Genomic DNA, 25,929 nt, shown 5'->3' with positions numbered 1-25,929 from the left:
GAGTTCTGAGATTGAGCCTTGCATCAGGCTCTGTGCTCAGCAGGGAGTCTGCTTGAGATTCTCTCTTCCTCTGCCCCTACTCCTTCCCCAGGAATGCTCTTTCTTTCTAAAATAAATAAATATTTAAAACAAGTAAAAAATAAAATATAGATATGATCATGTCATTCTATCTTGTTTAAAATTCTTCCATGGGTACTTAAATGCCCTTGACCTGTCACTACTCTGGCCACCTATTCTATGCCTATGCCACAGTGAATTTTTCTCTATTCTCTGCGGTACTACGCTGTCTTAACCTCTAGGTCATTACATATCCTGCCCCCTTAAATTTGGGATATTCTTCCCCTTTACTCTTAGCTTGGCTAAAGTACACTACATTTTTGTGTGCCTTTTTAGATTTCTTCCTTTGGAAAGACTTAATTAGGTGTTTTTCTCCGTACAAACACACATACCATGTTTCCCATAACACTGTATGCAGATTTCCATTTTACTACTTATCACACTATATTGCTCTTTTGTTTTTCTCTCTGCTATAAGACTATAAGCTGTATGAGGTCAGGGACCATAGTTTTCTTCTACATTGTTGTATCTCTGGCATCTAGAAACTATATTCCCCATTTCTGGTACCATACTATTTTGTAGAATGGGTGAATTAATCATTATGTGCCTTGCCAAGATTCTCTTCTTTTTTTTTAATTTTTTTTTTTAAGATTTTTATTTATTTACTTGATAGAGAGAGATCACAAGTAGGCAGGGAGGCAGGCAGAGAGAGAGGGGGAAGCAAGCTCCCCGCTGAGCAGAGAGCCCGATGTGGGGCTCGATCCCAGGACCCTGAGATCATGACCTGAGCTGAAGGCAGAGGCTTAAACCACTAAGCCACCCAGGCACCCCCAAGATTCTCTAGCAACCTCAGAGAAGAACTAGGGTTCTCTGTTTTCATGTTCTTGGTATTTTTCTTCCCATCTTTTAGTCCTGTTCATTCATTCATTCATTTTTTAGAGAGGCAGCAGGGGGCAGGAGCAGTAGGAAGGGGCAGAGGGAAAGGGGGAGAAAGAATTTTAAGCAGGCTCCATGCCCATTATGATCTCATGACCCTGAGATCATGACCTGAGCTGAAATCAAGAGTCAGACATAACCAACTGAGCCACCCTGGTGCCCCACATTCATTATTTATTCATTCAGTTACTCAACAAAACATTGCTTTGAACGTTTAAACCTCTTAACCTTGCCCAGAAGCATGTGAAAAGAACATGTCAAAGGAAAACTAATGCATACACTTACCATATGCTTCTTTCGTCCATTCTACCATTCCCCATATGCATGCTTACAGTTTCTCCTCCTCTCCCCTACCCCTGCCATGTTTCCCTTCCCTACACTGGGTTTTCTCCTTACCATTGAACTACCTTTTAACATTCTAGGTATTTAACTTGTTTGTATTTCTCCCCGCTACTAAGATATAAGGTCCATGAGGGTGTTGATACAATGTTGGGCACATGGTAGACTGATGCATATATTTGCTGACTGAACAAATAAATTCATGCCCATGGAGGTGCATTTTTTTTTTTCTACTTTACCTTTTCAGTGCCTCTGATGAAGTCCTGCTTATAAAACTGTGCTATTTATATTCTTTCTTTCATTTCTTGACTTTACATTTAGTCCTGTTTTGGGGCCATAGTTTTGGCTGCCCAGGCAAAGATTCTGTTTGTCCATTTTATTGCCTTCAGTAGCCATCACTCCACTTACATCTGACCTCTTCATCTCCAACTAGTATCTGAAGCCCAAGAAACATGTCTGTGTGTGTTGGGAAAGGGTGAGGATGCATTCAGGGATAAGTCAGATGTAAAACCTGTTCTTCTGGAACCTAGATTGGACGAGTAGATAAATACCCATAGTACAAGGTTGAGTAAGATAATATTTATTAATGAGAAATGTTAATTAATGGGGAGAAACTATGTCTCATAAAAATTATGAAATATATCAAGCTTTCAGAAAAGCTTACAGAAAGTGAACACTCTCTGTATACCTGCCTTACAGCTTTATAATATCTGAGTTTTCTCCCACATTCACTTTGGATTCTTTTTTCGTTTTGAAATAAAACTACTAGGTATGATTAAAGCCTCAAGTGTTTCTCCTTTATCCCGTTTTCTTCTTTCCCTATTCAGATGTAACCACCGTTCTGAATGTGGTCCCATACATTTAAGAAAGCTTATACACACATGCATACACACACACACACACACACAAATATAGTGCTGTTTCAATGTTTTGGCATCTTTTTTTTTTTAAGATTTTATTTATTTATTTGACAGAGAGAGATCACAAGTAGGCAGAGAGGCAGGCAGAGAGAGAGAGAGAGAGGGAAGCAGGCTCCCTGCTGAGCAGAGAGCCCCATGCGGGACTTGATCCCAGGACCCTGAGATCATGACCTGAGCCGAAGACAATGGCTTAACCCACTGAGCCACCCAGGCGCCCCAATGTTTTGGCATCTTATCTTGCTGTTCTCCCTCAGCAATTTTTTTGAGATTTATCTTTGTTTGTTCATGTAACTCTGAATGTATTCATTTTCTTATTGAGAGTCACTTCAAATAATGTTACAGTGAACATCCTTGCACATGTCTCTGTCTTCAATATGGGAGACTTTCTCTAGGGTAATGCTCCTCAACTGATGTGCATAGGAATCATCTGAGTACATTGTTAAAATGTAAATTCTGATTCAGTTGGTTTGAGGTGGGTCTGAGAATCTGTATTTCTCTTAAGTTCTCAGGTAATGCAGACTCATGAACACACACTGGGTTCCTAGGCACTACTAGGTTGTAGCACATCATTATCCTTCTAGATATTGCTACATTATTATGTAAAGACCTTATACAAGTTTGTGTTTCCATAAAGACCGTGTGAGATATTTGGTTGTTCCAGGAATAGCCTCTTTTATATGACCACCTAAATTTAATCTGTTATCATTCTCTCCTTAAAATTAGATAGATATTTGGGAAGGGAAATATTAAAAAATAAAGAAAAATTACTTCAGTAGATAGCTTACTTTCAACATTTCTTAGGAATTTATCTAAATTACATATATAGTTTTTAGTTAAAATATTTTATAAAAATTCACCTGTTTCTGGGACACCTGGGTGGCTCAGTTGGTTGAGTGACTGCCTTCGGCTCAGGTCATAATCCCAGCGTCCTGGGATTGAGTCCCGCATCGGGCTCCTTGCTCGGCGGGGAGCCTGCTTCTCCCTCTGCCTCTGCCTGCCACTCTTGTCTGCCTGTGCTCGCTCTCTCGCTCTCTCTCTCTCTGACAAATTTTAAAAAAAAATCTAAAATAAAAAAAATTTAAAAAAAAATTCACCTGTCTCCTTTCAAACAGTCACTCTATTTATCATTGTCAACCCAGATGGAGCTCTTACTCTAGAATGAACTATCCCAGTTGCTGAAAGGGAAAGAACTGTGTGTCAGGCCCTGTGCTACATTGTTTCATCTCCACAGTTGTCCATGCTCACATTTAAGTGGTAGAGCCAATGTCTGTGGTCTGGTCTTTCTGGCTTCAAGGGGTATATGGGAAATTACTTTACTACTCTTAGCTTCAGTTATCTGTAAAAAGGGAGTAGACCAGACAATCAGATTCCTAAGTCCCAGCACTTAACATTTCCTAGCTCATTTGGTAAAGTAAGAAATATATACAAACATTCTCATCTTGCATTCTGATTTCTCCCCCTTCATTTCCCCCTTCCTTCTCCTAATGTCCTCCCTGCTATTTATTATGTTCCACAAATAAGTGAAACCATATGATAATTGATTTTCTCTGTTTGACTTATTTTGCTTAGCATAATCTCCTCTAGTCCTGTCCATGTTGATGCAAAAGTTGGGTATTCGTCCTTTCTGATGGCTGAGTATTATTCCGCCGTGTATATGGACCACATCATCTTTATCCATTTGTCTGTTGAAGAGCATCTGGGTTCTCTCCACAGTTTGGATATTGTGGACATTGCTGCTATGAACATTGGGGTGCACATGGCCCTTCTTTTCACTACATCTGTTATCTTTGGGATAAATACCCAGTAGTGCAATTGCTGGATCATAGGGACACCCTCACTTTTTAAGGATGAATAATATTCCATTGTATGTATATCCCACATTTTGTTTATCCATTCAACCATCAATGGACCTTTCAGTAGCTTCCACATGTTGGCTATTATGAATAATGCTCTAATCAGAGGTTTAAAAATGTACAAGGCTCTGCTTTCAATTCCTTTGGATATTATACCCAGAAGTGTGATGAATGGGTCATATGGCAGTTACATTGCTATAGGAAACTCTATACTGTTTCCTATAGTGATTGCCCCAATTTACAATCCAGCCAACAGTGTGGTGAAAGCTTTTAAAGGTATAGAAGGTGGTGAATGGGATGCCTGAAATCAGAAGTGAAGGAGGAATAGGTAAATTCCACTAGAGTGGTGGTAAATTTCACTTTTCTGTTTATCTCTCTTGCCCTCTTTTTAAAAGATTTTATTTATTTATTTGACAGACAGAGATTACAAGTAGGCAAGAGAGGCAGGCAGGAAGAAAGGAGAGGAGATGTGGGGCTTGATCCCAGGACCCCGGGAATCATGACCTGAGCCGAAAGCAGAGGCTTTAACCCACTGAGCCACCCAGGCACCCCTCACTTTTCTGTTTCTCTTAGATATTTTGGCTAGTGTTGTTTGTTTCTCCAAGACTATTACTTTAGGAGTGGAGGAGGGAGTCAAAGTATTTCTTTTTCGATTTGTTATTAACCACTGGTCCCTGAGAACTTATGAGACTGCTAACCACCACTAGTGCCTTGGGAATGATTAGGGGAAGTCTGAGCGTTGTGTTTTGTATTGTTTGCGAACTTAACATCTTGGTGCTTCCAAATTCTCATTAAAAAAATAAATAAATAAAAAGCCTCCCAATGTATTTTAGCACTGACTTCTGGCCATTTCTGTTTTCTTTTGAACATCCTTTTGGGGAGAGAGAGAGAGAGAGTGTGTGTGTGTGTGTGTGTGTGTAAACGGGGTTTGATTAGGTTCCTCTAACAGCCTGAACAAAATCAGGAGTGAGTTGTGGAGTTGGAAAAGGGGTTTCTCCTCTCTCATGCCCATAAGGTTTTTGAATTTGAAGTGTCACCCAAATGCTTAGTCATGATGATAAAGCAAAGAACTTCATAGCTTCCAGTGTAGAACAATGTTTATACTGTATAAGTGTTTGATAATAGTGAAGAGTGGCAGGAGAGTGGGAAGAATTTGTCAACATGTTTTGAGGAGTAAGAGGATTAGATAGGGCATACAAAGTAACATAGCCCACTTCCAGTTTCAAAAGAAGAAAGTACTTCTTTTAAGTGTCCTTTGAAAGAACTCAAGGCTCAGCTATTTCACTTGGCTCTTAACTCCAAATCTATTAAACTTTTTGCAGACAACTGTAGACAGGTATATTTTCTGCTTTGCTGTGTTTATTTATTTAAAAAGCAAACAGATTTAGTTTCACTGTACGATATACAGACAGGTATCTGTATGTCCGCAGGAGCAATCTTTACTAGTGACAGTGCCCAGATTTAGATTTTCCTGTTGGACAGCTGCAGTTGATTATCTGTAAATCTGCCACCTCCAGTCTCCTCCCCCTGGTCCCTTCTTCACACATCCCTTCTGTTAAAGGTGATCTAATCTCGGTTGGACATCAGTGGCCTTCTGACTTTGGGGAAATTCCTTACTTTCCCTGTGCTTCCATTTTCTTCTTTTATCCCACTATCACCTGACCTACCTTAGAGATAGGACCTTTGAATACTTTAAATGTTTGTGCATGTAAAGTACATAAAACAGTGCCTGGCATAGACTGAGTCAATACATAAGTAAGCACTAAGTAGTGGACTGGAGATCATTACTGTTGTCATTATTGTTATTTTTGTGTTTGTTGTTTTTACTTCTGAAGCCTCCCTCTGGCCACGTCATTACTGTGCTCAAGAATTTTCCATATTTCCCTTTTGCTTATAGCAAACTTTTTAGGTACATCAGAATCACTTTTGAAGCTTGTAAAAAAATGCATATTCCTGAGGGCCCCCCCCCCCCCGCCACCACCATTCAATATGTGTATCACGGGACCCAGGAATCAGCATTTCACTATGCTCCCCAGGTGATTCTGAAGCAGGTGGCACTGATTTGGAGAATTGTTCCATGCAGGATAAAGTGCCCAAGTATAACTTTCTAGTAGGTATTTTCTTCTCCTATTTCTCCCTGTCAGTCTTTGTTGCAACCATAATAAGTAGATTTTCTCTCTACTTACATGTCCGTACATATCCCATGTATTTTCCCAAGATGGCATGGCATAATTTTGTAATCAAATACATATTTATTCCTAATAATCCACAAACCATCCACTTAATAATATGTTTAAAAATTGGCTGGGATGAATGTTAAACTGTAATATGTGCGGCCAACCTTCTTTTATTGGAAATTAGGAACAATTTCTAGGTTAAATCCTGGGTACCTTAGGACAGTATATTTAAGTTGACCTTTTCTCTTGCTCTCTCTGTGCTCCTTTTCTCCAAACTAATTTTCCAGGTATTACAATGAGCAAATAGTGCTAGCCTTTAAGTTGCTCAGCTGTGCTCTGTAAATAGACACACTAAGACAAATCTAATCCCAACCTCAGAAGCAATCGGCAGCAGTTGAAATTAAAGCTCTCCTCTTTTTCTTGTCCTTTGTGTTCTATTGCTACAAAATTAAGGCATTAATGGCATTATGTAGGGTAATTTGAGTGCATTTAGAGATCTCTGATGGTCCCTGTTCTCAATTCTTGCAGTCTGTAGTAACATCTAAGGATGTTACTTTGCTAAAAAGATGGCTTATGATAAAAACATAGGATGGGGAAAGAGAAGGCCCTATCCTAGGTGTTTTTTGTTTTTTTGGTTTTTTTTTTTTTTTTTTTTTTTGCCTTGTCTCGGGTACTTCTTAGAACATCCTCGTAAGTTAGGTATCATTACCCCAATTTTATAAAAAATCTTTACAAAGAGGGCATGAGTTTTAAAATCATAAACATTGGTTTCAGTATTTGAACCCAGGTCCCTTGACTTCAGATTTTAAGTTGCACAAATCCATTTCCTGTATTTGCTCCTCCCTCCTCCCCACCTCCCCTTAAACTGAAAGATACTGTGAACATTTTCTAAATAAAAAAGTTCATATAAATTCAAAGTTTGATTGAACAGTTATTCTTTCAGGGCAGATAGGCAGTATTTGGCCAATTCTTGCAGTACATTCTCAATTTGATAATAGCCAGAAAGAATAAAATGTCCTTCCAAAAAAGTAAATAATAACTCTTATTAAGTGACAAAATTGATTTTTAAAAAGAAGCCTTGGACAATGCAAACAAATAGGAAAACGGTGGCACAAAAAGAATTTTTTTTTTCTTTTAACTTATGTTTAGGTAGCAGTTTTGTAGTTCAGCATGGTCTGTATCCAGAATTTAGAGAGATACTGGAGATACTAACTAACAGTATTATTTTAGCAGTGAGATTGTATTTAAATAAAATAAACTGGTCCCAAATACAAAATCATGAGTGTATGTTGTAGCTCTGAACAATATATTAAGACTCGGTGACCAAAAGCAAATGCAAGGTGTCCTAAGTCTCCCGCTGAGAATTATTTCTGTAGCTTGAGCAGCTGTTTTCCCCCACCCTACTGTTTGCTAATCATCTGAATTGATGTCACCAGCTTACAAAGAAAACAGACTGGAGGGAAAAAAAAAAAACAAAAAACACCCCACCTAACTGCATTTAACAGTAGTAGGTGGAATTTCGATTTCTCTTTCTTGTTTTTGCCCTTCCCTCCTTCCCTTTTTTTAAAGGAAGAAAGTTCTGTGGTGAAGTGGAATGAGGAAGAACTCTAGAATAAGAGAAACCTGGGTCTGAATGCTGTCTCACCATGTACAGTAACTCTGTGGTCTTGGGCAGTAACTTTGTTTCTCTGAGTTCTTGTTTCCAGAATTTATAAATACTCCTTGCAAGGTTGTTGGGAAGCAAAGTGTTCATTCAAGTCAAATGTGTGACTGATAAAGCCTGAGACATTGTAGGTAATAGTAAGTGGTAATTGCTTTTCTTATAATTAATAATAAGGCTCGGGACGCCTGGGTGGCTCAGTTGGTTAAGCAGCTGCCTTCGGCTCAGGTCATGATCCCAGCGTCCTGGGATCGAGTCCCACATCGGGCTCCTTGCTCCGCAGGGAGCCTGCTTCTCCCTCTGACTCTTCCTTCCACTCTGTCTGCCTGTGCTCGCTCTCACTCACTCTCTCTCTGACAAATAAATAAAATTAAAAAAAATAATAATAATAAGGCTCACCTAGGGATTAAGATAATCAGTTGTGTGAAATGTTTTTCTCTATTTTCCCAACAAACTGTTGTGGTTGAGGAAACTCAGAGCTGTATCTATTGATAGCCAGGTAAGATATGACCTTCAGTGGAAGACCACCATGTAATTTAAAATAGAAGTCTTACTCAAAATAATCAAGGCAAAAACCACTGGAAATAATGAGAGTTCATCAAAATGACTATGTATATGTCTCCAAAAAACACAAAGTTAATAAGTATTTCTAGCTAATAGCTAATTAGAGGAGATAATGGGAAAAAAGTCATACTAATACTGCCACTACTACCATGAATGATAAAAAGTTTGGGAATAATGTCATCAAGATATGTATGAAACTCATATACATATAGTTTTTTTTTTTTAAGATTTTATTTATTTATTTGACAGAGAGAGATCACAGTAGACAGAGAGGCAGGCAGAGAGAGAGAGAGAGGGAAGCAGGCTCCCTGCTGAGCAGAGAGCCCGATGCGGGACTCGATCCCAGGACCCTGAGATCATGACCTGAGCCGAAGGCAGCGGCTTAACCCACTGAGCCACCCAGGCACCCCATATACATATAGTTTTAAGTTATAAAATTTTGCTGAGAGATACAGAGGAAGGCTGAGTACATGGAAAGGCATTTGGTAGTTGTGAATTTAAATTTATAAGAAATGGCCAGATTGTTTTGTAAGCATTCCTATTAGTAACATGGAATAGTTCCAGTTGCTCAGCACTGTTATTAGTACTGGGTACTGGCAGTTTCTTAAAATTTAGTCATTCTATTAAGTGTGTAGTAGTATGTCATTATGGTTTCAATTTGCATTTTCCTAATGAAAGATGTTGAGCATCTTTTCAAGTGTTTGTTATACATACATCTTCTTTGGTGAAGTATCTGTTCAGACCTTTTACCCATTTAAAAATTGTGAGTTTTTTTACTGTTAAGTTTTGAGAGTTCTTTGTATATTCTTGACACAAGTCCTGTGACGGAAAGGTGATTTGCAAATATTCTCCCAGTTGGTGACTGTTTTCATTCTCTTAGTAGTTTTGTGTGGAGTGAAAGTTTAAAATTTTAATAAAGTTCAATTTATAAATTTTCCTTTTATGGATTTTGCTTTTGGTGTTGTATTTAAAAGTTCTTTGCCCAGTCCGAGGTTAATCACATTTGCTGCTGTGTTTTCTTCTAGAGGTGTTGTAGTTTTACATTTTACATTTGATGCTGTGATCTGTTTTGAGTTAATTTTTGAACAAGGTGTGAGGTTAGGTCAAGGTTCAGCCTTTTGCATAGGGACACCAACTGTTGCAACACCATTTATTGAAAAAAACGATCCTTTCCCCTTGAATTTCTTTTGCACCTTGTCGAAAACTAGTTGATAATATTTATGAGGGTCTTTTCCTGGGCTGTTTTGACCATTGACCTTTGTGTCTTTTCTTTCAACAATAACACATTGTCTTGATTATTATAGTTTTGAAGTAAGTCTTGAAATTACTGAAAATCTTCCAACTTTATTCTTCTTTGGCTGTTCAAGTTTCTTAACTTTTTAAAAAATTTATTTTAGAGTTAATTTGTGAATACCTACCAAAAAATCCTGACGGAATTTTGATTGGGATTCACAGAATCTATAGATTTAATTGTTATGTTGTGTCTCTCTATTTATTTAAGTCTTTTTAATGTTTTTTCCCCTTCAGTGTCTTATAGTTTTTAGCATAAAGATCATGTATATATTATGCTAGTTTTATTGCTAAGTATTTCATAAAGGCAGATGATAAGAATTATCTACATTTTATAGATTGAGACACTGAAACTCAGAGCAGTTAGACTTGTTTTTTTTTTTAAGATTTTATTTATTTGACAGAGAGAGAGAGATCACAAGTAGGCAGAGAGGTGGGGGGGAGCAGGCTCCCCACTGAGCAGAGAGCTCAATGAGGGGCTTGATTCCAGGACCTGAGCCAAAGGCAGAGGCTTAACCCACTGAACCACCCAGGCACCCCAGCAGTTAGACTTACTAAAGGTCATGGAGCTGGTTAATTGGCAGCAAATTCTGATTGTAAGATGTCCTGGGTCTGCCTAGTGCTTTTTTGTACTTGTTTTGATAGAAGTTTCTCATAGTGAAAAGACATGGATTTTGGAGTTCTTTAGCTTGGGTTACAATCTGTTCAGTACTGGTTGGTTGTGTGGTTGTTTCATTTCCCTAAGTCTTATGTTCCTCCTTCAAGACACCTATCTCACAGGATTGTGGTGAAGACTGAGGGATGTGTACATGTGAAATTTTTAGTGTGGTGTTGGATATACACGTAGTGCATGCTCTGTAACTGGTCATATCATCTTGGTTATTAGTAGTAGTGAAAGCTTGTTGTGACAACCTTTCCCAGAAATTGTCATTTTGTCTCATTAATTTGATGAATTGTCTTTGAATTGTGGAAAACTGTCAGTGAGCCAGAGGCAAGCACTAACAAAATGGTCCTTAAATGTGAGGCAGAAAGTTTTCTACAGAACCTGTGCCAAGCATCAGGGAAATACAAATCAAACCACAATGAGATACCACCTCACACCAGTCAGAATGGCTAAAATTAACAAGTCAGGAAATGACAGATGCTGGTGAGGATGCGGAGAAAGGGGAACCCTCCTACACTGTTGGTGGGAAAGCAAGCTGGTGCAACCACTCTGGAAAACAGCATGGAGGTTCCTCAAAAAGTTGAAAATAGAACTATGCTATGACCCAGCAATTGCACTACTGGGTATTTACCCTAAAGATACAAATGTAGTGATCCGAAGGGGCACATGCACCTGAATGTCTACAATAGCCAAACTATGGAAAGAACCTAGATGTCCATCAACAGATGAATGGATAAAGAAGATGTGGTATATATATACAATGGAGTACTATGCAGCCATCAAAAGAAATGAAATCTTGCCATGTGCGACGACGTGGATGGAACTAAGGGTATCATGCTTAGTGAAATAAGTCAATTGGAGAAAGACAACTATCATATGATCTCCCTGACATGAGGAAGTGGAGATTTAATGTGGAGGGTTTGGGGGGTAGGAGAAGAATAAATGAAGCAAGATGGGATCAGGAGGGAGACAAACCATAAGTGACTCTTGATGTCACAAAACAAACTGAGGGTTGCTGGGGGGAGGGGGGAGGGGGGGAGGGGGGTCGGGAGAGGGTGGTGGGGTTATGGACATTAGGGAGGGTATGTGCTATGGTGAGTGCTGTGAAGTGTGTAAACCTGGTGATTCACAGACCTGTACCCCTGGGGATAAAAATACATTATATGTTTATAAAAAATAAAAAAATAAAGATAAAAACAACAACAACAACAAAACCTGTGCCATGGTTACCCACTTTTTTCCCATGTGTCTACCATAAAGTAGAAGAAATGTTTTGGGATAGTGAATTATGACCAGGAATTTCAATGGATACATTTTTATTTTAAAAGGTAAAGCTTAAAGCTTTTCTTTAAAAGTAGTGGCTTTAAAACTCCACATTTCCGTGAAGTCTGATTTAATGCAAAAAAACTCATCAGCTTTAATATTGAGTTTCCCAGTTTTGCAAAGATTTGTGATCCTACCTTGGCATAACATAAATATGGAATGTAATTTGAGTATCAGTGTTATGCTAGAGTAAGATCTTTTATAAAAATAAAAATTCTGTGTTGATAATTCCTTTTCTCTAGAATGAGGCCTTTCCAAGATTTCTTTACTCTAAAGCTACAAAGATGGAATATGGGCCTAATAAAAAGTACATTTTGAAATAAATACACCATATTTATTTTGAAATAAATTATTTATTTTGAAATAAATACACCCTATACTTTGGAAATCAGGCCTGTAGTAAAGACAATATTATTTGTTGTTGTTGTTTTGTATTCTTTTGATGTATAGACAGAATTTGAATTAAGTATTCCCACTATTGATTCTGACAACTATTTTTCTATTTCTTTCTGATTTGAAAATCAGGAGATATGTTATTTTTGTAGATATTATCCTAGGTTTGTGGAAAAGACAGACTGGGTAAATTCGAAGTCATTATACTTACATGTATTTCCCTGGTGTTTGTTTAAATAGAGTAGTGTTTTTAATGATGAATCTCAAAGGAAAAGAAACAGTTGTGTATGAAAAAGGAATGCGAATCCTATACCTCTTTATCTTATTTTTTCTTTTTCTCTTTCATTTTACATGGGAGCAATTATAACCAAAGACTTAAGTTGGAGCCAAAGGAAAAAGATTCTACTTCTTTTAAATAACATTTTATTTATTTATTTTGTTATCAGTTAATTAATTAATCTATTTTGAAATTATTTTATTTTTTAAATTTATTTATTTGACAGAGAGACACACAGCAAGAGAAGGAACATAAGCAGGGGGAGTGGAAGAGGGAGAGGGAGAAGCAGGCTTCCCAACTAGCAGGGAGCGTCCTGTGGGATCATGACCTGAGCTGAAAGCAGAGCTTAACCACTGAGACACCCAGGTGCCCCTAATTAATCTATTTTAAAGAAATAAAGAGCACATGTATATGTGAGAACTGGAGTGGGGGGTGAAGGGAAGGGGCAGAGGCAGAGGGAGGGAGGGAATTTCAAGGAGGCTATGCTGCACTCAGAGAAGATCCTGACACTGGGCTCGATTTTAAGACCCTGAGTTTAGCACCTGAGCCAAAATTAAAAGTTGGATCTCAACTGACTGAGCACCCGGGTATGCCAGTTAAATAGCATTTTAAATCCTAAAACGTTCCACAACTTTTTAAAAACATTTTATTTTTTAAAGATTTTATTTATTTATTTGACAGACAGAGATCACAAGTAGGCAGAAAGGCAGGCAGAGAGAGAGGGGGAAGCAGAGAGCCCGATGCAGGGCTCAATCCCAGGACCTTGAGATCATGACCTGAGCCGAAGGTAGAGGCTTCATCCACTGAGCCATCCAGGCGCCCCATTCCACAACTTTTTGGCAGTAATCAACTGAAGCATTCATCAGTTCTTGCTATCTTAATTATAACATTAGCTTTGCAAAAGGGTTCAATTATTAGTTGGGCCCCATGTGATTTAATGTCACAGTCCAGCTAAAGTAGTTGCTTATGGGACACCAAGGCTTCTTGTAAAATCTAAGAATGTAGGAAAAAAAACCCAAAAGAAATGAAAAAAAAAAACGAACAAACAAAAGAAAACAGAGTCTAGTAAAACCTCATTGCTTTAAAAAAAAAAAACTTTTGTGTTTTTTAAATTTACATCCAAAAAATTTTATTCATATGGTATTCAGTTCTATTAATGTTTAAAATTTTGGCATTAAGATTAAGTGCTGAGCCTTGATACATTTTAAATACATGTCTTCTAGCTTTTGCTACTTTGACATTGAACAGAAGACACATCAGTAAATATTATAGTACATTTTTTATCTCTTCTGAATATGGGGAAGAATAGCCTAGAGCAGATTTTTTTAAAAAATGTTCTTAATAGGTAATTTTTTTATTCTTCCAATATCTGAAGATATTGAAAACAAGAGTGAAATCTTTGTTAAAGGAATGAAAAGGAGTCGGAAATTGAGTTTTGCAAAGGTATTTCCACAATTTTGCAAGAGGCAATAGATAGAATTCAGGCTATATTCCTGAATCAGATTCCTCTGAGTACTCTGTGTTAGTTATATTTATGAATATTTTTCCAGCATCTGTGCATAAATGCAATACTTGCTTTGTAATCATTTTAGTTCAGTAACAGTGGTCTTATCAATGAACACTTCTTTGTTCTCTGACATTTGCATCATGAATTGATGGGGGACATATTTTTTCATTTTCTTATTCAGATCTTTCATTTACTGCTTTTATAGTTCTTTTTTATCTGCAAAGCCTGACAGAAAAGGTACAAAAGGTTGTATCAAATTGTTTGAGTCTCCAGACCTCATAGTTAATTACAACATTCAGAAAGGACTTCAAAAAGAGACAGGGAGAGAAAACACATTAATTGGGACATAGTATCACAATTAATAAATTTCTAAAAACTACCATCAAAGTAGCTGCAGATACCAAAACACAATTAAAATTCTCTAGAAGATATGGTGAACTTTTTTACTGAGTGACATGAGGTGGTTAAGAGCTGGATTCAGAAAGAAGACTACCAGGTATATGAGAATAAGTCTTTAGTATGTGTAGGGAGACAATCTCTTACCAGTACGGGTGTTTGTGCACAAAGGCAGTGGAGAGTTTATGGGACTTCTAAACAAAGTTACTCTGTATTTATTTTTCATTGCTGAAAATATTCATCTTCCTGGACCTTGGTAAGGAATGTTTGAAAAAGTTCAGTATTTGATTTAAATGCAATGATTACTTTGGATACTATTACTACAAAATCATAATGTATGTTTGAATTCTCAGAGAAGAATGCCAAGTTATTGTCTCTTCTCTGGGCCTTTGTATTTCTATTTTCAAATAAGTTTGGCACCAGATTTTAGTTTCTTATTCTTCCTTAACATTCAAGTCATTGCTCCTCAAAGTATTTCATTGCTTTCCAGAAGTCAAACAAAAAGAAAATATATTGCCAAAGATTGCCATCTCTCTGCTAACATTTATGTTACTTTCCTCTAATTATTTCTCTGTAGAGCTTTCCCAAGAATCACAGGGCATTGAAAGAAAACCCACAGCTCAAATGATGGAGAATTTACTTCATATGTACTCTCAGGCAGCCAAATGAGATTTTTGGCATTTCATCCAGACTTGTCCTCTTCGTTTTGTTTCCCATTAACACCCATACTAGTGACTTGCCATCAGTCATGTCACTGACTCCTTTGTGCTGCTTTGCTAAGATTCTACCTCATTAAAAAGTCGGCACTTCATCTCTTGTTCTTGACTGTAGGTCCCTCCCACTGCTTCTATCATTTGAAATTCCTTTCTTCTTCATATTGCCAGCCTCCTAGTAAATTGCATGGTTTCTGCATTAACTTCTGTCTGGTTCTATATGAATGTCAAGAACTGTGAAGGCTCTGAGTTTTTACTCTACTTACAAGCTAACAAGTTATCCTGATATAATTTATTGGATATTCATAGTGCTTTACATTTATCACTGTTGCTCATACTATTCATTTAACTTGGGTCATTTCATTTGAGGTCAGTCACTGGGACAGGGCCTCGGATTCTGAGCTCCAAACAGAAAAGACACATATGTCCCCTGGCATTTGGTATGCTTTGGTTTAACTTCCTTTCCTTTGGTTAATTTGGGGAGGAATGTTAACACGATAGTGTATTTTGTCTCCATAAATCAACCCCCTTCCTGGCATGAGGGTCGTCCCTCTTGCTGAAATATTCGCGATGTATTCCACTACTGCTAGGATGATTAATACAAGGGGCATATAATGAATAAATTCTCTTTTTCATCCTCCCTGAAACCACATCCACAGCCCTTCTCTTTTCATCATTGTATTTGTAGGCACCTATATCGTTAATATATGAAGCTCAGGATACATATTATACTCCTTATTTTCTTCCTAGATAACCTACAACTTGGATTTCTGAATGTTGGGACACTAACTCCATTTCCTAAACATTGTCAAAAACTGCCATGGTAATAAACCCAACCCCAGGCTTTCTTGTCCACAGGGTATAACAAAGTGGCCTATGAATCTGACATCTGAATTGTTGTTTATGTTATCTAGTATCTCTTTCTTCCAGCTGTTCTACTACTTCTCACAGTAACTCAGACTACCTCCAGCTTAGGGGTTGGGGCTGAGTGTAATAGGTACTATATTATGCCCTGTTTACAGAAGAGAAAAGGAAGGCACAGGAGGGTGGTTAACTTCTCTAAGGTCATAAAGTTAGTAATGAGAGTTGGACTTCAACCTATAGCTGTCTGCCTTGATGACTGTACTCATAACTGCTTCACTTGACTGCCTCTTCAAATTATTGGCATATAAGAGTTATAGGTAGTAGATGTTGTTACAGATTCACACTAGGGATGATAGAATTAGAGTTTGAGGAGGAGTAAGTTTCAGCCGATTCTTGAAATAGGGGATAGGTTTGAATATGTGAAGAGTAGAGAGCATTTCAAGGAGGACAGAATGAGCAAATGTCCAAAGATGAGGCCAAAAAGAATATGTTTAGAGGATATTGAAGAGATTGACTAGGCTTTATAGAAGTATAAATAGCTAATTAACTTGATTAGTACTGAAGTATATCCATTAGAACTTTATTTAAAAAAAACAAATTTTTTTTCTTCAAAGTTTTTAGATTAATTATGTTATTGAAAATACTTATCTAATTGATTGGGAACACTGATCCAGGTTTCAGATGGAAGTACATTAGTAAGGAGATAACAGAATAAAATTCTCAGTCTTAGACTTTTTTCTTAATCTGTTCATTTTGCTTCAGCTAGTTCTGCCCACACCAACATAATTTGGTCAGTTTAATTTGTGATGAAATTGGTCCAACAGGAGGAATTGGATGTATGTTGAAATTCTGCCAGATTCGGAAGAAAAATGTTATTTTAAGCATTCTGGTCATTTTTGGTAGAGTGTAGGTCTTACCATGAAGTTGTCACTGGCAACTTTTCAGACCACTAAACATGGCTTCCTTATTTACAAAAACCACACACACACACACACGCATGCATGCACACACACCAAACACTAGAAATAATGAGAAAAAAAAGTAACTCTGTCAAAGAAATGTCATGCTTACATAGGCTAGTGAAAATAAGAATGTTAACTGTGTTGAGAAAGTTTACTGATAACTTTCCTAATTTGGAGTTTAAGAAATCTTGAAGTCTTCTCTGAGATTTGTAACTAATTTACCCCTCATACTTGAATTATGCATAAAGTAAATCACTCACCGATATATGTATATTCATGCATTTGATCTATTTACAGATTAGAAGAGATGGAAAGAGCAGGGAGATAAGCTGACCCCAAAGGTTAGGAACTGAAGAAGAGTGGGAGGTATGGATTGTATGGGCACAGTCAAGTGGGAATTTCTTTGTGGAATCATTTGCTTTGACTAGTATGGATAAACAGCTTGTGATGACATTAGGAATCTCAATTTCCTTTTCCAGACTAGAGAAGCAAATGCATTTATAACATTGTATTTAAGACCTATTAAGACCCTGGATTTGCAGTTATTCAGTAACTTTTTAAAAAATCATCAAAAATGGCATTAAAGATTTATTATTTCCAAGCTACATTTTTATCAGTATAATGCCTTATCTCAGAAGTATACTCAGATGTATATGCCTTATACTCAGAAGTATAATTTATGCTAGATTTGGCGGGGTGGGGGACTTGTTAAACCTAGATTTGTGGCTATTTTGGAATTGGGGCTATTCCTAAACTGTGTACAAGGTTTTATTTTATCTGCAGTTGACTTTACTTATTTTTCACATGCTCACAATAATTTGTGTTGATACTGTGTCAAACCATGTTGAAAATACTTTCTTGGTAAAATGAGTATAAACAATAGCAAAAAACAAATTCAAGCTGACCTTTAAATACATCTACATTTAAAGGCTAAAGCCAAGGACTTCAAAATATTTTCATCCAAAGAACTCTTTGAAATGTAGCTAAAGGAAAGTTCTTTTTCTAAATCTTAAAACTTAGGAAAGATATTCAAACTGTGATTGGTTTTAGCCCACTGATCAAAATGACTGTGTAAACTTTCTCATCTGGGATTTATTGTTCATCCTTTCCTTAAAGTTTCAACTCTCCATGAATTCTTTCCTGGGAAGAGTATATTAGCTTATGATTCCAGCTCTAGCATAATTTTGTCTGACGTGAATAAGTGACCGCAGTAAACCATTTGAGCTTTAGACTTGTGCTGCTATACAATGCGAGTATTCATTATTTAACATGTTGCCATTTCCAGCATGTGATCTCAGTGCCATGTAGGTAAGAATAGGTCTTTAGAGGTTTCCAGTCCAGAAAAACTGAATGGTATACAGGATTTCCCTCATTCTCCCCACCCCCCCTCTATGGGAGTGTATAGTGTAGGAGGCTAGAAGATAAAGATTACTGGCAAGGACATTGAGAATATTAGCTTCATAATTATGAGTGATGTATGGTTTTACATTCTTGACTGTCTATATTTCCCGTGTTCAATAAATGGGACAGCAAGTGAATTTGAACCCAAATTCATGTTTTTCCATCCTTATAAAATTGTCATGAATACTTATTAGGAAAAATAAAACAGCATTCATTTTATTAAGAAAGCATTAAATCTTAGCTACTGATGTCTCTTCTCTTCTCTCCTTTATAGAATATGCATGTAACTGCTCTGTGGTGGGAAGCCTAGATGTGAATCGCTGCAACCAGACCACAGGGCAGTGTGAGTGTCTGCCACCTTATCAAGGGCTCCACTGTGACACCTGCAGGGAGGGCTTTTACCCGAATCACACTTCTGGGCTCTGTCTGCCATGTGACTGTAGTCCACAGGGAGCCCTCAGCGCGCTCTGCAGCAGGTAAGCAGCAGAGGGTGGAGGTGAGGCTATTTTTTCAAGAAAGAGAAAAGGCTCTTGTTCTCAAGGACCAGAGTGGTTTAAATAAAGGGGGAAGGGAGGCATCGATTTATAAAATATTTCATATACTTGTATCTCCTCACTTTGTGTACTTAATATCAAAATTTAAAAGCCTCTAATTTGCTGATCTAGTTCTTCAAAAGCACCTGGTCACCAATTTTGCTTTGTGATAATTTCTCTAAATTTCATGGAAAAAATTATTGAGAAAGCAATCTCCTCTTGGAAGTGATAACTTCCTGGCATTTCCAGTGGAAACGTTCTTGTTGTTTATTCACATGCCATTGGATTTTCAGAAAACTTACTCTTTGCTTTATTTTGTCTTTTATCCAAATGCCAGAACTGTATCTTTGCACATCTGAGGCTTAAAGTTGGTAATATCCTAATTTCTCTAACTTTTGGGGAGAAGACTGATTTCACCAACACAGTTTGGGGAACCAAAACTTGATTAAGTAGGAATTACCTGGAAATTACCTTTAAAATAGTACGTTATTTGGAGACTATTTAATGTTGTAAAACAGTGTCCCACCATCTGAGGATTTGCCTTCTACTACATTGAAAGTAATTATTCTTTGACCTTGTATGAGGCACCTAGCTTTTTGTGAACCCCAAATCAAAAAGCTGAAAAGACAGTGTTATGTGATGATAAAAACATAAGCTTTACAATTAGGCTAACTTGGGTATAGATCCAAGATCTTTTGCCACTTGGAGCTTTGTGCTTTCAGCAAGTTATTTCATTTTTCTGAGCCTCGCTTTCTCCTCAAGTTCATTGTGAAGGTTAAATGGATAAATGCACGTAAAATGCCTAACACACATCACACAATACATTCTGGTTTGTTTTAATGTCAAAGGAATACTGTTGGCTTAAATGAAGGAATAGTTTTGAAGAACTTTTAGCTCTTTGGTAGAAGTCTCTTTATACAAGCAGTAGTTATCTTGGATGCTTTATAAATCATACTATACACATGATATGCAATATTGTATCATATCATACCTCTATTAAAAATATGGATGTGAACTTGATTAAGAAGTTTATAATTTTAGGTGCCTGGGTGGCTCAATTGGTTAAGTGCCTGCCTTCAGTGCAGGTCATAATCCCTGGGTCCTGGGATTGAGTTCCACATTGAGCTCCCTGCTGAGATGGAAGTCTGCTTCTCCCTTTCCTTCTGCGCCCAAACCCCACGCATGCTTTCTCTCTCTAGCTTGCTGTCTCTCAAATAAATAAATAAAACTGTAAAAAGCAAAGAGAAGTTTATAATGCAACCATAATCAATGTTTATGATGATTGATATTTTTAGAGAGTTATTTGTTTTAATCTTTGGAACTCTATTTACATGGGTTTTTAAATCACAGGTAAACTAAGTGGCAGAGGAAGAAGTCTCAGTTAGGATTCTAAGCCCAGTGTCCCTATCACCATGTCCTGCAGCTTCTGTAATGAGAAAACTGATAATCATTCTGTTATTGGAGACTGAGAATATAGTAGTTGCTTATCATTGCTCCCTTTGCTCCCATGTTTTTATGGGAGCAAAATAAAAACATGCCTGCACAAGCTATCCTTAGAAGGTTCAACTTTCTTACCATTTTACAAGATGAGATTTGGATAAGTTTGCTCATTCTAATATCTAATGGCATGACTACTGCTTCCTTTAGAATGCGATTCTACAAACACATTGTTTTTCTTGAGAACCTTGGAGAGATAAAACAGTGTTTACTTCTAGGCCAAACTGCTTTATTAGAAGAGAAAGAAATAAGGGGAGCATTGAGAGGGAGTTTTAAAAGTTGGAGAGGAGGAAAAAACAGTAATTTAAAAATTCATGTAGTATCTTGCTGTGTCCATTGATCTTTTACAGATTATTTCTTTTTAAAAAATATTTATTTATTTTAGACACACAGAGAGAGGTGACATGTGAGTGGGGGGGAGTGACAGGGGAAAGAATCTTCAGGCCAGCTCTCTGCTGAGCATGGAGCCCTACAAGGGGCTCGGTCGATCCTACCACCCATGAGATCGTGACCTGAACTGAAACCAAGAGTTGGATGCTTAAGTGGATGAGCCCTATAAATTATTTTGTAATTTATAGGCAGCCCTATAAATTATTTCTGATTTTTTCCCCCGACAGTTAATGCCATTAAGTGACATAGGCTAAACACTGTTCTGAAAATAGGTCGTAACTAGAGAATAGTGGAAAAGTGCATTGGACTAGTAACTCAAAGATCCAGGGCTGGGGTCGGTAAGCTACAGCCGTGAACCAAATCCAGCCTGCTGCTGCTTTTGTAAGTAAAGTGTCATTGGGATGCAGGTGTACTCCCTTGTTTATATATCATCTGTGATGGCTTTTGTGCTGCCGTGGCAGAGTTGACTCATTGCAGCAGAGACTGTGTGGCCTGCAAACGTAACGTATTTACTGTCTGGGTCTTTAAGAAAAAGTTTGCCAACCCCTGGTTTAGAGTTCCAGTCCTAGTAGATATTGCCGGGTAACCATGTAGCTTTGGGAAAGTCACTTTACTTTTCAAAGGATTTATCTTTTAATTTGTGCAGTGGTGGTTATAATCCATGTCCTGTTTCTCTCTTGTATAGAGTTGTTTTGTCTTAAGGATCAAACAAGAAAATTCACATGTCAATTTTTACAACCCATACTTTCTAGACATATAATAAAAATACTAGTAGAAACCATTTTTTGAACATATACTTTATGCTAGGTCACTTACGTTCATTATCTCATTTGATTTTCAAAAAACTCCCTTGAGGAGAGCACTGTTATTTTCCCACTTTGAATATAAGAATTTTGATGTTTAGGGGGTACAGTTAACTTACATAACTTACACACCAAAGCTACCGTTCAATTCATTTGAACAAATGTAACAAGCAAGTGCTTATTCCTTGAAGCAGAATGACTTCATACTTACACAATTGTTTTTCTTAGTAGAAAGGTTCTTGGTATTTAACACCCAAATATCCCAGAATGTTTTTATCTCTCAATTCAATGTGTTTTGGCTGATGGTTATAGAAGAAAAATTTGTATTTATATCCCAGAAACACAATAATGTCATATACAACATTTTAAACAAAGTAACATGTGGGAAGTCTTGTAACTGGGGTAATGTCAGAATGCCATGTAAACAATCTGTAAAGTGCACCACACGTCAACAAAGAGGATGTGCACATGTTACTGCATATAAGGCCCCTGGTGACAACCGTGGGAATTGCTTTGGATCAGGAAGGGACGTCGTGGGCATTATACATCTTAACAAGGGAATTTGCTACTTATTTACAGGTGCTTTATTGTGTTTTAGTTACACTTTAGAAAGTTGATTAGTAGTTTTTGGTTGATAGGTAATGGATTGTAATTATTTTCATTTGAAATATTGGAAAATGGGTTTTTTATTGGCGTTTCATGTAGAATATATGATTTTCAGTAATGGATGCTTGATGTTAAGCAGGAGGGAGAAGATACCTGTATTATTATTATTATTATTACTTGATCTATATGGACCGTTTTCTCTGTGTACCTGATGTACCTATCCTTAGTAGGTCTTTTGTTATGAATAACATGTAATTTTATAATATCTGCATGCAGTCAAAGTATGTTGATTTTTCACATCATTTACCATCGTCTTCTAATTGCCATGGGAAAGGACCTTGTTTCCCCTGCAGCCCTTAAAAGTGATGTCTGTTTTCTCTCTCTGATTCCTCTTATCTTAAGACCTGGAGTTGGAGTAGATCATCTTCCTTGCTCCTCATTGCTGCTTGCAGAGTGCTCTCACTTCTCCCTTTCTAAAACCCTGCATCTGAAGCTCTTAGCAGCAGAGCACGCTGTTCTACTCTGTGTTGCTGTTCCCCTACCAGGAACCACCCCTGATCTCTTATCCATGGCTCACTGTTGTCTTTCTGCCATGACATCTGTCAAAATCCTGGATGATTTCAGCATCTATAGATGATCTCAATGCTTTGGCCTTTCAGTTTCTTGACCTCTCTTCCAATAAGCCTTCCTCCTTGCTTCCAATAATCTTTATTTGTTTTACTTGCCCTATTTCTTGATTGTCTATGGCCCCAAAGTTAGGTATATTAATTTTTTGAGATAAATCCATAATCTTTTTCTGTGGGTTACTGCAGAGTAATATTTAATTTTAAAAATTTTAACAGTGTTATTTCAGAATGTCAGGCAATTTGTCAGAACAAACAGCACATCACTGAAGTCCTTTAAAAACCTGTAATCAAAGGAAGTCTTTAGAAAGAAGATTTGGGAGTTCTAAATACAGCTGTAAGCAGTGCATTTCTCACTACCAGAACGGAAGTTAAATTGACATAAGACCAGAAGAACAGAAATGGGAAGTTGCAGGACTATGTACTTTGGCAAGAACATGTGGGTGAACTATGAAGAAACACCTCTGTGTTCTGCTCTACTATAAATTATATGAGTTAAGGAAAAAGGAAATTGTAGGCAAGTAGCATATGTGTAGTAGAAAGGAAGTGGAATCTGAAATCAGTGACTTTGATTCTATTCTTAGTTTAGCCCCTACTAACTGTATAACCTTCATACTTATGGAATATAAGGAATAACATGGAGGACATTGGGAGAAGGAAGGGAAAAGTGAAGGGGGGGCATGGGAGGGGGAGACAAACTATGAAAGGCTACTTTGAAAAACAAACTGAGGGTTTTAGAGGGGATGGGGTAGGGCGATGGGAGAGCCCAGTGATGGGTATCAAGGAGGCATGTATTGCACGGAACACTGGGTGTTATACATAAACAATGAATCTTGGATCACTACATCAAAAACTAATGATGTACTATATGGTGACTAACATAATATAATATAAAAAATTAAAATTAAAAAAATTAGATATCTGACCTCTCTGAGCCTCAGTGTTTTCATCTGTAAATTATATATTTGACTTGAAGGATTTTTGTGAGACTTGAATTGTGTGTGTGTGTGTGTGTGTGTGTGTCCCCACTTACATTATGACAGGCACATAGATTCAGCTCAATAACTCCCTAGAGGTTGAGTCTATTTTTTTTTTTTTTTTAAACATGATGAATAGAACTGGTGACTCACCAAAGAGGAAGGTTAAGTCCACCTGTGTTGTGCATGAGGAGGGATTGGGGTATTTGTTTTTGTTGGTAGGCTAAAGAAGAAATTGTTCATTCTAACAGGAAAAAAAAGTTTAAATTATTTTCCTCCATTTTCACAAACATGTTAAACCTCTTAAAATTGGACAATCTGGGGACGCCTGGGTGGCTCAGTGGGTTAAGCCGCTGCCTTCGGCTCAGGTCATGATCTCAGAGTCCTGGGATCGAGTCCCGCATCGGGCTCTCTGCTCAGCAGAGAGCCTGCTTTCCTCTCTCTCTCTCTGCCTGCCTCTCCATCTACTTGTGATTTCTCTCTGTCAAATAAATAAATAAAATCTTTAAAAAAAAATAAGATTGTTAACTCACAAAGAGGAGCAAAAATTCTGGAGTAAAGCAATATTGCTTTTGCTCTTGTCTAGAAGCCTGTAACCTATGCTAGACAAAAGGACACAAAACTACTAGAAGACAATACAAAACAGTTTATAAATACATGCTGAATTTCTAGGTCAAATAGTCTAGAGCGAGAAAAGAATAAACTGAAGTAATAAGGGAAAAGGCTTTCCAGAGGAGGTGGGAACCGAGATGCGCCTTCTAAATTATGATTTGGGAAGGCAGAGGGCTGAGAAGAAGACCTTATCAGGAGACAAAAAACCATGCAGATTAAAGTGAATTTCCTAAGATTATACAATGAGATGAGAAATCTGAGCTCTTAACACCTACTCAAAATTCTTTTCTGTTTCCACCTCCTTGTTCTCTTTTTAAAAACAAATAGAAGTAGAAGAGTGGACTCAATTCTATCCTGATTCTCTTGTACATCTAATGCTCATGGAACAAACAGCTGGCTTTTAAAAAATTCATCTCCCTGTTCTTTATGCCCCTATATTTTCAGTGGGAGTTGCCCTAGTGAGGGTAGAACTTGGCTGTGGGAACCAGATGTGGGTTGAGCAATGTCTTTATGTGCAAACACAAAGTCCTTTATGTACTGACAGATGGCCACCCCCGCACAGCACCATTGATGTTCCAACCTGTTTAATTGGGAGGGAGTCGGTCTACGATATCTTTTCATTTTTGCTTTTGCAGTGCATTTCTAATGTTTTCCTGATTTATATTTGGACATATGTTTAATAAGTGAATGAAGAAATCATATAACATTTTATCTCAAAAAATCAGCTTGCCTGGTGAGAGCTTGTATCTCTTACTACAGCCCTTAAAATATTGTCAGGGTTGGCTTTATATGGAGGCAATTATATAATGATTTGAGATTTTTAAAATGCATCTATAGTAGGTCAGTATGTTAGGTGCATCGTTATAGATTGTCTCTGTAGGATAACAAAGAAGCTCTGCTGTGGTGTAATATCCTTTTACATAAAATCTGTCATTGCTGCCATACCCTGAGTGTATTTTGAAATATTTATTATTTTACATCTTAACTGTGGGAATATGCCCCAGGACAGAGGGCAAAATTTTACTCATGAAGTCAACTTGAAATAAATGTCGAATAGAAAGATGGCAAACCACTGAGGCACACATTCACATGGGACTCAGATAAATCATCGCTTGTGTAATAATTTGGAGTAACAGCTGCTTGTGTAAACTCTTCTTTATTACTTTGCATATAATTCTGGGAGATACAGAAAAAGTAATTTGATTACTGGAAACAATTAACAATTGAGGAAAGCTGTGTCATTTTATTCATTCATTCATTTCATTCAATAAAGGCATTGCCCTTGCCAACTCTGTGTCCAAAGACATTATCCCTGTGCTCATGGCACTTATTGTCAGTGGAAAGATAGAGCATGGGATATTTTTTCATCTTTTTGTGTCTTCCTCAATTTCTTTCATAAGTGTTCTGTAGTTTCTAGAGGTTAGATCCTTTACATCTTTAGTTAGGTTTATTCCTAGGTATCATACTTATGGTTTTTGTTGCTATTGTGAATGGAATTGATTCCTCAGTTTCTCTTTCTACAGTTACATTGTTAGTGTATAGAAAAGCAACTGATTTGTGTGCATTGATTTTGTATCCTGCCGCATCGCTCA

The 25,929-nt window shown here is 37.3% G+C and overlaps 1 protein-coding gene across 1 annotated transcript in view; it reads left to right on the top strand.

Moving 5' to 3' along the window:
* Positions 1-25,929, top strand: part of MEGF9 (multiple EGF like domains 9) — an 83,262-nt gene that overhangs the window by 22,570 nt on the left and 34,763 nt on the right. Inside the window, exon 2 of the mRNA XM_082694519.1 lies at positions 18,571-18,772. Coding sequence (XP_082550645.1) covers positions 18,571-18,772 — 202 coding nt within the window. The remainder of the gene's footprint in view (positions 1-18,570; positions 18,773-25,929) is intronic.

The sequence above is a fragment of the Mustela nivalis genome, assembly GCF_964662115.1.
Source record: "Mustela nivalis genome assembly, chromosome: 13".
Taxonomy (NCBI): domain Eukaryota; kingdom Metazoa; phylum Chordata; class Mammalia; order Carnivora; family Mustelidae; genus Mustela; species Mustela nivalis.
The sequence above is the reverse complement of the archived record's forward strand: the minus strand, read 5'-3'. Positions and strand labels throughout refer to the sequence as shown.